The sequence below is a fragment of the Mus caroli genome, chromosome 7 (genome assembly GCF_900094665.2).
Source record: "Mus caroli chromosome 7, CAROLI_EIJ_v1.1, whole genome shotgun sequence".
NCBI classification, from domain to species: domain Eukaryota; kingdom Metazoa; phylum Chordata; class Mammalia; order Rodentia; family Muridae; genus Mus; species Mus caroli.
In genome coordinates this window covers 115168433-115182582 of record NC_034576.1, presented here as the reverse complement: position 1 = coordinate 115182582, position 14150 = coordinate 115168433, and the positions used below count along the sequence as shown (strand labels likewise).

Sequence of the window (14150 nt, the reverse complement as noted above, 5' to 3'; positions counted from 1 at the left end):
GGGTGATGTCTTCCTCCTTTGTGACACCTGTTTCAAGAGTTTACTGAATTAGGGTATTAGTTTTAACCTTGGGGGCTGGGGGAAGGTATAAATTTGTCTCATTAGGATAGTTCAACCAAGCATGTCTTAAGGCTATAGTTTAACATTTGGTTTTAAAAAGAAAGAAAGATTTCATTTAAAAAATAATTTAGTGAATTACATTCTGCCATAACAACTTCCATCCTAATTAGTTACAAAGATAAGTCTAGAGAGTCTGAGTTTTCCTGGACTAATTTACATTTACATTTAAAGATTAATTTTACTTGTATCTTAAAACAAGAATTTTATGTTGGAAAAACACAAAAAGAACTAAATACATTTGTTTAAAGGCAGTCAATGCCCCGTGGCCAATCCTCTGTCTCAGTATTTTCTACCACAACAGGAAACAGGTCTGCAGAGAGGCTTAGCTTAGGCTGGTAAGATTCACCTTCCCCAAGGAATTGTGGGTTGCAGATCTGAGGAATACACAAAAAACTGCATCACAACTTCACAGCTACAATGATAGCATGAACACATGGAAAAAAAAAAAATAAGTTCACTCGAACAGGATTAGAAAGGTCAGGGTGGGACCTGGGGGGGGGGGCCAGGGTAGCACCCTGTGCGGTGAGGTTTACAGTCAGTCGTTCGATAATGGAGAGTGTGTGTGTGCACATATGTGTGTGTATATACAGATATCTCTCTATATAAATAACCAGGTTCAGTCCTTCACAAGCCTGTAGATATGGTGCTGTGCTCCGTGTTCACTATTCGAGACTTCAAATACACAGGCCATGCAGAGCAGAGTTTCTTGTGTATCCCTGTTTGTTACCACCTGTTTAAAAAAAAAAAAGAAAAGAAAAAAAGGCGTATGTATCATCACCCCACATAAATGACATGGTCAATCTGTGCCACATTCAGAAGGTTACACGTCTCACTGGAACCCCACGCACCCCACCTGCTCTCTGCTGACGTAGGCTGTACCTCTCACACGGGTTAGGAAATACCCATCCATTGCCTCCGTGGGTTTCACTCCCTCACGTCTATCGTCTTAGCCTCTTTCAGATCAGAACTCTGGCTCTCCTCCTTACCCTGGCCACAGGCCCCCCTGCTACCTCAGAAGGAGCATTCTGAAGGACAATCTGACCAAATGAACCTCACAATGCTTCAATGATTCTCTGTGACTTTCATGTTCAAAACCGTTTTGAGCTTGAGTGCCTTATCTAGCTTGGCCTAATTTCCCCTCTGCAATGGTCTGTTTCACCCACCTAAGTTTCTCTTGCCTCCAAGCGCCCAAGCTCAGGGCCCCTGACTGGAAAGAATAAAGGCTCACTTCTGATTTTCTCCATGGAGTTCTGTGATTCACAGAGACTGATCTTTTTCAGTATTCAGCTCCTCCAGTAAACTGGAAGAACTGAGACCATGCCTTCTGGTCAGCCAGTTCAGGCATGGTACGCCATGCTCTATCATCTGCTGAGTGCACAAACCTTAGGACGAGCACCAATGCTGCGTGCCCACTATGTATGGACTGCAGTATGTGATACTTAGCACAGACCTCACAACTCTGTGACTGGTTGCTATTGTTCCCCATGGCAAAGAGGAGGCTGACACGCCATCTGCTGGAGACTCATCAGCTCAAAGCTGCCACCTCACCTTTAGGTCTTCCCTGCCTCTGAGCTAGGTCATATCACCTCAGCACTATGCCCATCTCTGTGAGACACTGGTGGTAATTTTATTTTCCATTCATTACTAGATGACTGCCTATCTCCCTCATCTGACCTGAGGATGGCTGCCCACTCAGCCAGTCCATCGAAGTATTCCTAGCACCTGATACCCACCCATGTATGCGCTCAGGAAAAAAGTCTTCCTTGCCTGGTAAATATGAAAAACGTCTGCTCAGCCTTCAACATACATACCTTCCTGAGAATCCCACACCACCTATCTTAGGGCTCCAGTGGTGTCTCGTTCAGAAATATTCAACAATTTCAATGACTGTGTATCAGAATCTGCTCATTTTCTTCTTTGACTCAAAGGCCATACATAAGTCACCATGGCACACTATGATTGTACAAGCATTTCCTGTCAGCTGATGCTATAGCCATGGTGTAACTAGGGGAACGTAAAGCTTCTCGCTGGTCAGCTTGGAGTGGGAGAATACAGACTCGAGTGACCCATGTCTCAGTGGAGACAGCTATGGAGACTTTAAAGCTTCAGTCCAAGATTTCTGACTCCGTGACTCAATCTGTGTTGGCCACCATGACCTTGACTTACGGGGATTCCTTAACCACAAAAGTGACACTACAACTCATGGTACGACTTTGACAGTAACATTTACAAAGCGTCTTTGTATCTAGCATAAGGCTTGCGATTTTTCAGACACATCCATTTTCTTGTAAATCCATTCTGTCTGTCTGTCTGTCTGTCTGTCTGGACTGAAGATTTAAAAACCCAGGGCCTCATGCGGGTAGTCCAAGTTCTCTACCACTGTGTATCCCTGGGCTACTTTTCATTTTGCTTTAAAATATTTTATTTGATTTTACCTTCTATGTGTGAGTATCTGCCTACGTGTGTATGTGTAACATACAACTGGCACCCTTAGCAGCCAGAAGAAAGTTGTTAGAGTCCCTAGAACTGGAGTAAGATATCGCTTAGGTAACTGTAAGAGCAAGTGCTCTTAACTGTCAAGCCAGCTCTCTAGCCCCATCTTTTCATGATTTATTTTAAGACACTGAAATGCCTAGGCTGGCCTTGAACAGTCTGTAGCCTAGGCAGACTTTGAAATGTGCAATCCTCCCACCCTGGCTTCCTGAACAGATGAGATTACAGGCCTATACCACTAGGCCCAGCAAGACAGTAGGCACACTTGGCTAATGACTCACCGTTGTCCTTCCCAGCTCTGCTTGGGGCTCTCACTGCTACTATGTGTTCAGTTCAATCCCAATGCAATAGGATGCCACCAGAGAGCCTAGACTACCAGCCATCCAGAACTTAAATTGCCCCAATGACCAACTTTTACTTAGCAAAGTGGTGGCTAGCAGCTGCTAACAAGAGCTAGTAAGTACAATTTTTCCTGTCCATCAATTGGATGTTTTCATTTTTGGAATTCTGAGGTCTGCACTTTTCTAAGGTAGTGATAGTACTTCTAACAAACCTTTCTTGGAAATTATTAATTGCTTATATCAGAATATTTTTGTTAACTGCTTAATGACACTTTGCTGTTGTTTTGAGAAGGGCTTCCTAAAGCCTTGCTTGGCCTTGAACTCCTGATCCTCCTGCTCTGTTTGCCAAATACAGGGATTATATATATGTTCCATTACGACTGGCTTTAATGACACATTTTAACTAAACCCAGTAAGGTCCAGGATGGTGGAAGTCGTATGTCCCACAGGCATGTTGCTGACAGGTACCTGGGCTCTCTGAGAATTAGGGGCCTGGCTCTGACATCTCAGGGCCACATTTAATTCATCTAGTCTCTCTGAGGCAGAGTCCAGACTGGTTCTATCACAATTCTCAACCTGCAGTCACAGACAGAGCTGGAGTTGAAATTCCTGCTAAGAGAAGTGGGTGGCTACTACCTAAGAATTCAAGTCACTGACATAGTTTTAAAATCTAGAAAAGAATCCCGAGTGTTAAGGCCTCCATTTGTGTGTGTGTGTGTGTGTGTGTGTGTGTGTGTGTGTGTGTGTGTGTGTGTGTGTGTTTAGGCCAGAGTTTGATCTTGCATGTGCTCCTTATTCTTCCATCTTAGTTAATTTTTTTTTCTTTTGGAGATATAATCTCTATCTAAANAGAGAGAGAGAGAGAGAGAATGAATATATGTGTAAAGTGCCACTGAGGCTTATGGAAAGATGCCCTTAGAGAAAATACATCCATGTCTATAATGCAGAGAGGCAATGAGCAACTAGCAATGAGCAACTAGCAAATTGACAAGAAACAGGAGCTCAGAGAGCTGAATATCCACATGCGCATGGACACAGAGCTAGAGCCACAGATACTTCCTATGCGCGCTGGGTTACCAGCAACAATCTATCCACAGGCTGGCCAGGAAGCTTGTGACAGTGACATTCTGGGGAGCAGAAACACCAAGCCTGATGAGCCTTCTGCTTGCTCGGTTGATGACAAGTTTCTTCCAGCCACAGGATTCTGCATCCTTTGCAACTCACAGTGCAGTATTCATGCCAATTTTAAAATTTGCTATTAAATTTCAGTGGTTCAAACGTGAACTCGTCTCTGTAAAAAATTTGGTTGACCATATAAAATGTAACTGCACACACAAGACTTTAACATCGTAAGCTTAGACTTGTTTCAGTATTACCTACTTATTGCAAAAAGAGCCATCTTTTCTTTTTCATTAAATAATGAATTATCACATTAGTACAATACAATTTTACATTTTTAAATATACTATATATGTTAAGGGTGAGGGGTGATGTCTTCCTCCTTTGTGACACCTGTTTCAAGAGTTTACTGAATTAGGGTATTAGTTTTAACCTTGGGGGCTGGGGGAAGGTATAAATTTGTCTCATTAGGATAGTTCAACCAAGCATGTCTTAAGGCTATAGTTTAACATTTGGTTTTAAAAAGAAAGAAAGATTTCATTTAAAAAATAATTTAGTGAATTACATTCTGCCATAACAACTTCCATCCTAATTAGTTACAAAGATAAGTCTAGAGAGTCTGAGTTTTCCTGGACTAATTTACATTTACATTTAAAGATTAATTTTACTTGTATCTTAAAACAAGAATTTTATGTTGGAAAAACACAAAAAGAACTAAATACATTTGTTTAAAGGCAGTCAATGCCCCGTGGCCAATCCTCTGTCTCAGTATTTTCTACCACAACAGGAAACAGGTCTGCAGAGAGGCTTAGCTTAGGCTGGTAAGATTCACCTTCCCCAAGGAATTGTGGGTTGCAGATCTGAGGAATACACAAAAAACTGCATCACAACTTCACAGCTACAATGATAGCATGAACACATGGAAAAAAAAAAAATAAGTTCACTCGAACAGGATTAGAAAGGTCAGGGTGGGACCTGGGGGGGGGGGCCAGGGTAGCACCCTGTGCGGTGAGGTTTACAGTCAGTCGTTCGATAATGGAGAGTGTGTGTGTGCACATATGTGTGTGTATATACAGATATCTCTCTATATAAATAACCAGGTTCAGTCCTTCACAAGCCTGTAGATATGGTGCTGTGCTCCGTGTTCACTATTCGAGACTTCAAATACACAGGCCATGCAGAGCAGAGTTTCTTGTGTATCCCTGTTTGTTACCACCTGTTTAAAAAAAAAAAAGAAAAGAAAAAAAGGCGTATGTATCATCACCCCACATAAATGACATGGTCAATCTGTGCCACATTCAGAAGGTTACACGTCTCACTGGAACCCCACGCACCCCACCTGCTCTCTGCTGACGTAGGCTGTACCTCTCACACGGGTTAGGAAATACCCATCCATTGCCTCCGTGGGTTTCACTCCCTCACGTCTATCGTCTTAGCCTCTTTCAGATCAGAACTCTGGCTCTCCTCCTTACCCTGGCCACAGGCCCCCCTGCTACCTCAGAAGGAGCATTCTGAAGGACAATCTGACCAAATGAACCTCACAATGCTTCAATGATTCTCTGTGACTTTCATGTTCAAAACCGTTTTGAGCTTGAGTGCCTTATCTAGCTTGGCCTAATTTCCCCTCTGCAATGGTCTGTTTCACCCACCTAAGTTTCTCTTGCCTCCAAGCGCCCAAGCTCAGGGCCCCTGACTGGAAAGAATAAAGGCTCACTTCTGATTTTCTCCATGGAGTTCTGTGATTCACAGAGACTGATCTTTTTCAGTATTCAGCTCCTCCAGTAAACTGGAAGAACTGAGACCATGCCTTCTGGTCAGCCAGTTCAGGCATGGTACGCCATGCTCTATCATCTGCTGAGTGCACAAACCTTAGGACGAGCACCAATGCTGCGTGCCCACTATGTATGGACTGCAGTATGTGATACTTAGCACAGACCTCACAACTCTGTGACTGGTTGCTATTGTTCCCCATGGCAAAGAGGAGGCTGACACGCCATCTGCTGGAGACTCATCAGCTCAAAGCTGCCACCTCACCTTTAGGTCTTCCCTGCCTCTGAGCTAGGTCATATCACCTCAGCACTATGCCCATCTCTGTGAGACACTGGTGGTAATTTTATTTTCCATTCATTACTAGATGACTGCCTATCTCCCTCATCTGACCTGAGGATGGCTGCCCACTCAGCCAGTCCATCGAAGTATTCCTAGCACCTGATACCCACCCATGTATGCGCTCAGGAAAAAAGTCTTCCTTGCCTGGTAAATATGAAAAACGTCTGCTCAGCCTTCAACATACATACCTTCCTGAGAATCCCACACCACCTATCTTAGGGCTCCAGTGGTGTCTCGTTCAGAAATATTCAACAATTTCAATGACTGTGTATCAGAATCTGCTCATTTTCTTCTTTGACTCAAAGGCCATACATAAGTCACCATGGCACACTATGATTGTACAAGCATTTCCTGTCAGCTGATGCTATAGCCATGGTGTAACTAGGGGAACGTAAAGCTTCTCGCTGGTCAGCTTGGAGTGGGAGAATACAGACTCGAGTGACCCATGTCTCAGTGGAGACAGCTATGGAGACTTTAAAGCTTCAGTCCAAGATTTCTGACTCCGTGACTCAATCTGTGTTGGCCACCATGACCTTGACTTACGGGGATTCCTTAACCACAAAAGTGACACTACAACTCATGGTACGACTTTGACAGTAACATTTACAAAGCGTCTTTGTATCTAGCATAAGGCTTGCGATTTTTCAGACACATCCATTTTCTTGTAAATCCATTCTGTCTGTCTGTCTGTCTGTCTGTCTGGACTGAAGATTTAAAAACCCAGGGCCTCATGCGGGTAGTCCAAGTTCTCTACCACTGTGTATCCCTGGGCTACTTTTCATTTTGCTTTAAAATATTTTATTTGATTTTACCTTCTATGTGTGAGTATCTGCCTACGTGTGTATGTGTAACATACAACTGGCACCCTTAGCAGCCAGAAGAAAGTTGTTAGAGTCCCTAGAACTGGAGTAAGATATCGCTTAGGTAACTGTAAGAGCAAGTGCTCTTAACTGTCAAGCCAGCTCTCTAGCCCCATCTTTTCATGATTTATTTTAAGACACTGAAATGCCTAGGCTGGCCTTGAACAGTCTGTAGCCTAGGCAGACTTTGAAATGTGCAATCCTCCCACCCTGGCTTCCTGAACAGATGAGATTACAGGCCTATACCACTAGGCCCAGCAAGACAGTAGGCACACTTGGCTAATGACTCACCGTTGTCCTTCCCAGCTCTGCTTGGGGCTCTCACTGCTACTATGTGTTCAGTTCAATCCCAATGCAATAGGATGCCACCAGAGAGCCTAGACTACCAGCCATCCAGAACTTAAATTGCCCCAATGACCAACTTTTACTTAGCAAAGTGGTGGCTAGCAGCTGCTAACAAGAGCTAGTAAGTACAATTTTTCCTGTCCATCAATTGGATGTTTTCATTTTTGGAATTCTGAGGTCTGCACTTTTCTAAGGTAGTGATAGTACTTCTAACAAACCTTTCTTGGAAATTATTAATTGCTTATATCAGAATATTTTTGTTAACTGCTTAATGACACTTTGCTGTTGTTTTGAGAAGGGCTTCCTAAAGCCTTGCTTGGCCTTGAACTCCTGATCCTCCTGCTCTGTTTGCCAAATACAGGGATTATATATATGTTCCATTACGACTGGCTTTAATGACACATTTTAACTAAACCCAGTAAGGTCCAGGATGGTGGAAGTCGTATGTCCCACAGGCATGTTGCTGACAGGTACCTGGGCTCTCTGAGAATTAGGGGCCTGGCTCTGACATCTCAGGGCCACATTTAATTCATCTAGTCTCTCTGAGGCAGAGTCCAGACTGGTTCTATCACAATTCTCAACCTGCAGTCACAGACAGAGCTGGAGTTGAAATTCCTGCTAAGAGAAGTGGGTGGCTACTACCTAAGAATTCAAGTCACTGACATAGTTTTAAAATCTAGAAAAGAATCCCGAGTGTTAAGGCCTCCATTTGTGTGTGTGTGTGTGTGTGTGTGTGTGTGTGTGTGTGTGTGTGTGTGTATGTGTGTTTAGGCCAGAGTTTGATCTTGCATGTGCTCCTTATTCTTCCATCTTAGTTAATTTTTTTTTCTTTTGGAGATATAATCTCTATCTAAATACCGAGCACACCGACTAGGCTAGGCTGGCCTCCAGGGAATGAGCTATCTGTCCCCACCTCCCCATTGCTGCGCACTAGAGGTAGTGCCATGAGGCCTGAGCCTTTTGTGGGGCAGAGAAACAGTACTCAGTCCTCATGCTTGTGTAACAAGGTCCTTACTGACTGAACCCAACTCCCTCGTTCCCACACACTAGGACTGCGGCAGAGTACAGTTCTGAGACAGATACCTGCTTCATGCCACTGCTCACTCTGCCAACTGCCCATCTTCCACCAAAAGGATACTGGTGACTGTTAAAGATAGGAGTTTCCCCCAGACTTCCAGGCTCTCAGCTTCAGGAGCACACAGGCACAGATGAGATTACACTAAGATTTTCTCTCTAGAGAAAGTCAAACTTGTATGCAAAATCCATCCTGGAATGCTGCTCCTAGGTCTGAGCTCTGAGATGCCAGTCTCTGATGGCAGTGACCCCAAATTCTGGCTATGCCATGACTACTTAAGTTGCTAGGTTTGCAGGGCAAGCCACCTGAGCCACCTCACCTGCCTTGTCTGAAGAGAGGTTTTCACTATGTAGTCCAGCCTACCTGTAGTCTCCTGATCCCCCTGCCTCAGCTCCTAAATATGGGGACTACAGGCATGTACTCCCACATAAGGCTTTAAATCAGTCAGTCTTTCTTGCTTGCTTCCTTCCTTTCTTTCATAAATGGGAAGGGATAGGTGGAAAGGAGCCATTCAAACCAAACCAAAACAGTATACACCTGACTGAGAACCCACATACCAGGTAAGGGATTCTCTGGATAAAGACTCAGGCTCCGCATTCTAGCAAAGGAGAAATGTGGCCGCCTTCAGAGGCTGTAGGACCACAGGGGTGCCCTTGCCAGCCCCTCAGGAGAACTGTGCTCACTGCAGTTTACTTTGGCATCCCGACCTTCAAGTTTACTCGAGAATTATTTTCTTTTTTAAAAAGCCTTATAAAACCCATTACTGAATATTTTATGAACATATTTTGAGGACAAAAACTTCTGACTTTGGCAACTGATAGAGAATCACGGCATCAGAACTTGTTGAGCACCAGGTACCCAAGCATCCTTGCTGAAAACATGGCTTCCTCCCCAGCCACCTTTGCACTGTCCCTAAGAAGCCTCAGCACAGGCTCTAAGCATAACGCCAACCAGAGAGAGACAAACATTACCAATAATATGGTGAAGTTTTCCAAAACACTGTTCATCATATATTTCTCTGGTAGGTGTTTGAGCTTGTGGATGAAGTTGATCATATATTCACACATTGGCGAGCGGTTTATTCGGTACACGAATCGACCATTCTCGAACCTCGCATACTCCGTCTGTGAGGAGAAAGAGGGTTGAGTATTTTTCTATTTCCAAACAGAGAACGGCTGCTTTTGAAAGCATGAACTTTTCAACATGAATCATCTATTGATAAGCTCTGTCATTTCTGCCAATTACCAAATCAAAACCAAACCCTACCTCTAAATCTACAGCCAGGCACAGAATCTATTATTTATTATTCTGCAAGTTTAAACAATGTTGTAAAGGGTGATCTTTAAAGCATTTGATAAATCCTTCCAGTAAACGTGTGTGTGTGTGTGTGTTGAAAGAGAAGGGGGAGCTGAGCACAGAGAGTGGAGGCCACGGAGTGACCACTATACCTGAATACACCGAGAACTCAAAAACCTTAAGGGAGGAACCACTGCAGTTAAGCTGGAGAACCTGCCATGCTGGGCTCTGAAGACAGGTCTTCTTTCAAGACAGATCTCTCTGTGCCGCCCTCGACAGCCTAGAACTAGCTACTTAGACTAGGCTGGCCTTGACTTACTCGGACTAAAGACACACACCACCCCGGCACAGGTCTGTAGAAAGGCCTTTGGTATAGATCTTTAAATCAGGTTCCCAAACCCACAGCCCATCTATTCTAGAAACTAGAATCTAGAAATATGAATCCAACGCAAATCATAAAATATTCAGAATTCAACAAGGAGAGCAAACAGATATGATAAAAACCACACAATTCTATCAAAACATAAGACAGAAATACAAATAAATTTATATTAATAACATATCATTTTAAATATAATTACAGTGTTTACACCATCTATTTTTCTTTACATTAAATAAAGTGCACATCGTTTGGAAATAGGAAGGCTGGCCCCTAGCTTAGCAAAGACAGAAAAAGAATAGTAAGAACAACTTGTTGCATCTGACCCCAGAACCTAGTTATAGAATCAGAGCCCAGAAGCTCCACGGATAAACAGGAATGCTACAGAGAAAATTTAGCTGGAAAAACTAACTACATAATTAGTATACCCATCTGCACTTGTACTTTGTACATAGTGCATGTGTGTCACTGCATGTGTGTGCAGTCAGGAGTTGGTTTTTTCTCTCCTTTCCACCAGGTGGGCACCAGAAATTGAACTCAGAATATTAGGCTTATAAGCAAGCACCTTACATGCTGAGCCATCCTGCTGGCTGATCATCATCCCCCACCCCCAACCCTCTTTTAATCCTAACTTTGTGCTCCTGCTAGTTTGTCAGGGCAGCCACACCCCACACTCCAATTTAAATTATCCTTAGTGCTCAGGATTCCCAACTGATATTTCCTGTCTCTCAAGTCTACTCTTGTATCTCTAATTATCCCCTATTTGTCCCTTGGAAAGGTACTGTCTGGTTACTGCTGCTGGCAGGCATAAAGAGTGTGACCTCTGGCTCTCCCTCTTCTTTAAGCTTTAATATGCAGTTACTAAATTCTATTTAAAACCTCTTACTGGAGTCCCTCGGAAGCCATTTCAGGAGAGCGCATGACCCCTGTTAAATTCATCATCAACTCAACCCACCCGTGTCCTTCCTGCCATTTTAACTTCAGTCTTGCATGGCTGTGCTCAGGAGGCTGCAAGGCAGCCTGCACCCCCCAGAGCTCTGCCTAAGCTCTTAAACCCTCCCTCCTTTCCTGACTGGCATGCTCTAGGCTTGGCTGGGAAGGTGGAGTCTCGCCACAGACAAGTTAGGTTCCTGGACAGAGAGTCCAGAACTGCAGCAAATAAAACCTCATTCTTCAGGTGGTGGCAGTGAGGCAGAAGACACTGGAGAATCAGGCAGGTGACCAGACTGCCACCTACAAAAGCAAATAACCCTGTTAAGACAAACAGGTTTGGAAGACTTTGCAAGCTGAATGTGGGTATTTCCTAACACAGGATGGAATGCCTTGCTTTTCTGTTATCTGTTGTGAGACAGGATTCTAGTGAGTAGCCCAGGCTGGCCTAGAACTCAGGAGGCTCCCGTCTCACCCTCCCAAGTGCTGGGATTACAGGCATAGACCAACACTCACTACTGAAATTTAAACTAGAAACAGTTAAAATGAAAACTGTCAAAAACAAAATAAAACAAAACAAAAACCAACCAACCAAAAAAACAAAAACAAAAAACCCTACCTACCCCCCACCCCCCAAAAGCAACAGTATCAAACACAAAGTGTCAGGTTTCAGAAATGGGGGGGTTACTGCTACCTGTATCATTACCCACAATGCCTGCAGCTAGGAAGTGGAGAAGCATCCTGGTCCAGGAGCCCTGCCAGAACCCCTAGGGGGGCTCTCACCACAGAAACCAGTACTGGCCAGCTGGGTGGGCCTTCCCTCGGAGGCAGCTAGCACAGAGCATCCAGCTGATCTCAGCTGCTGCCCAAGCACTTTTACCTTTTACCTTTATGATCTTTACCATGCAACCAGGAAAAGGTATCCATGGGAGAGACAGGAGGCCTGCAAAGGCCCTTGCCAACTGCCACAGGCTACCCAGAGGACTTTTCCAACTAGGCCAACTTACCTCTACTTTTTCCACTACTTGTTTCCCAAAGGAGCACACTTTGGTGGAGCAGGTAACTGTCATGTTTTCAGAACTCTCATACTGACTGCTCACACCGTAAAAGGCCCCGGCGTCGTCTTGGATATTGCAGTTTAAGTCCGCCTGTAGGAAGGAAGTAGGGGCAGGTTATTCTCTCATCCTAGGGTCACTGTGGCAAAGAGCCAGGTTGGTAAACCATCGAGCAGCTAGGCAGTGTGGAAGAGAGCGCTGCCTCTCTACCAATACCAGCATGATGGGAAGCCACTTCCTTCCCGGGTGGGGCTCCAGTTGCTAGGTAGCCAAAGATGACCTGGAACTCCGGTCTCCACCACCTAAGTTCTTACAGGAATGTGCTACCTACCGTATTCAGTTCCCAGATGCCAAGGGTTGAACCCAGCCAGGGCCTCATGCATGCTAGACAAGCACTGTACCCACCTGGGAAGTGAGACATGCTACCAGGATGCATTCAGCCTGACTTGCTTGCATTCAGAACTGAAACAGGACTGTACCCTTGTAATGAAAATTCTAAAGTTTCTAAAATGTACAGAAAGTAGAGCATGAAATAACTGTGCACTCTGCCAATCTCTCGAGAGACTCAGAAACAAAACAAAAACAAACGAACAACGAAAACACAAGTCCCTGCAGCTGACTCTCACTGCTACAAAGATGATTATCACATCAAGGGCAGAAAGGCTTCCTACTAATGACCACCCTACACAGATGCTACATCACAGCTACTCGTGTAACACATTCTTATGAATGGCCTGCACGATGTCAGACAGCACCTGGCTAATGTGGGAGCCGATCACGGCAGAAAGGCTATGCAGTCAAAGAGTAAGCATCACAGCAAAGGATGATGGGAGGTCTTAGATGCACAGTGAAAGGAAGTCTTCCCAACTCAGGTGCTCATGCAGGAACAGGAGATGAGGAGACGCCCAGACACAGCTCAGGCTATGGAGGGCTAAATAAAAAGGGAAAGTTGTATTTTGGAGCAAATGGGAGGCCCTAGAAAATTCTAGTCCCAGGAATCAAGATTAAAGCAGGGCTTCAGAGCGCAATGTCTGTGGGGCACGGTGCCACTGTGGAAGGTCATGGCCATGGGTGTATGCTATTGCTGTGGTCAGACTGTGGTGGATATGCAAGTCCCAGTTAGGATGGGAAGCTTTGGGGATGTGATTAGGAGTCTGTCCTTATAAATGAATGGACACTCACAGAAAAGAACCATGCCCTCCACAACAAGAGGCCTTCCCAGATACTGGTATCTGGACCATGGACCTTGGACCTTCCAGTCTACAGAATTCAAGCGATAAGTCTGGTCCTTTCTATCCAGAGTTCTGAGCACGCTGTATAAGAACAGCATCAGAGAAGCAGGTATCAACCAGTTGTTGCTCTGTAACAACTCAATAATACATACATGCCTGGGCAGGAAAGGTTTCCAAATTATTTTTCCTTAGTTTCAGCTTCAGAAAGTCCTACCTTTAAAGGGGAATAACTGTAAGCAGAACATGCCTAGAACCCCATACCAAGGAGACAGAGGCAGGAGGATCACTGTAAGTTCAAGGCCAGCCTGCACCACATAGTAAATTGCAAACTAACCAAAGCTATATAGTGAGATCAAGTTGGGGGTGAGGAAGAAAAGATAGCAACAACAAGAGGGGGGATGCTCAAAGGGACTATAAAATAATGATGCGATGTGGCATTCTACATCAAACAACCTAGTGCATTCTTGTTATTCTGAAAGACACAGTGGAACAAGCAGGTGTTTTGGAATAAGGAGTACAGGAAACTCGGGAGATGAAGACTGGCTGGGAGGATGGAGGGCTGATGGGACAGTAACTACTTAAAATACCTGTGATAACTTGTCAGTGTACACCACATTCTGAAAATAGTAACAGTAATGGTTTGACACCAGCAAAGCTGATCACAGCAGTGTTCAGGGTTCACACTTCCATCCCTGTGAGCTGAAGGCAAAGTTGCTGCCCCTGGTGGCTGCAAATCTAGATCCCATAACAAGAGTGACCTGGGTGTTCTATTTCTTTACTACCAGTGTTCACTGGT

The 14150-nt window shown here is 44.4% G+C and overlaps 1 protein-coding gene across 7 annotated transcripts in view; it reads right to left on the bottom strand.

The window, feature by feature from the left end:
* Nucleotides 1–3812: 3812 nt before the first annotated feature.
* Tead1 (TEA domain transcription factor 1) overlaps nt 3813–14150 on the bottom strand; it is a 222925-nt gene continuing 212587 nt past the window's right edge. For 6 of the 7 annotated variants that reach the window (XM_021166757.2, XM_021166759.2, XM_029479285.1 and 3 more), the window contains 3 exons: nt 12075–12215; nt 9434–9586; nt 3813–5289 (listed from right to left, as the gene is read on the bottom strand). In XM_021166757.2, coding sequence (XP_021022416.1) covers nt 5176–5289; nt 9434–9586; nt 12075–12215 — 408 coding nt within the window. In that variant the 3' untranslated portion in view covers nt 3813–5175. The remainder of the gene's footprint in view (nt 5290–9433; nt 9587–12074; nt 12216–14150) is intronic. The other variant, XM_021166760.2, reaches the window with a different exon arrangement.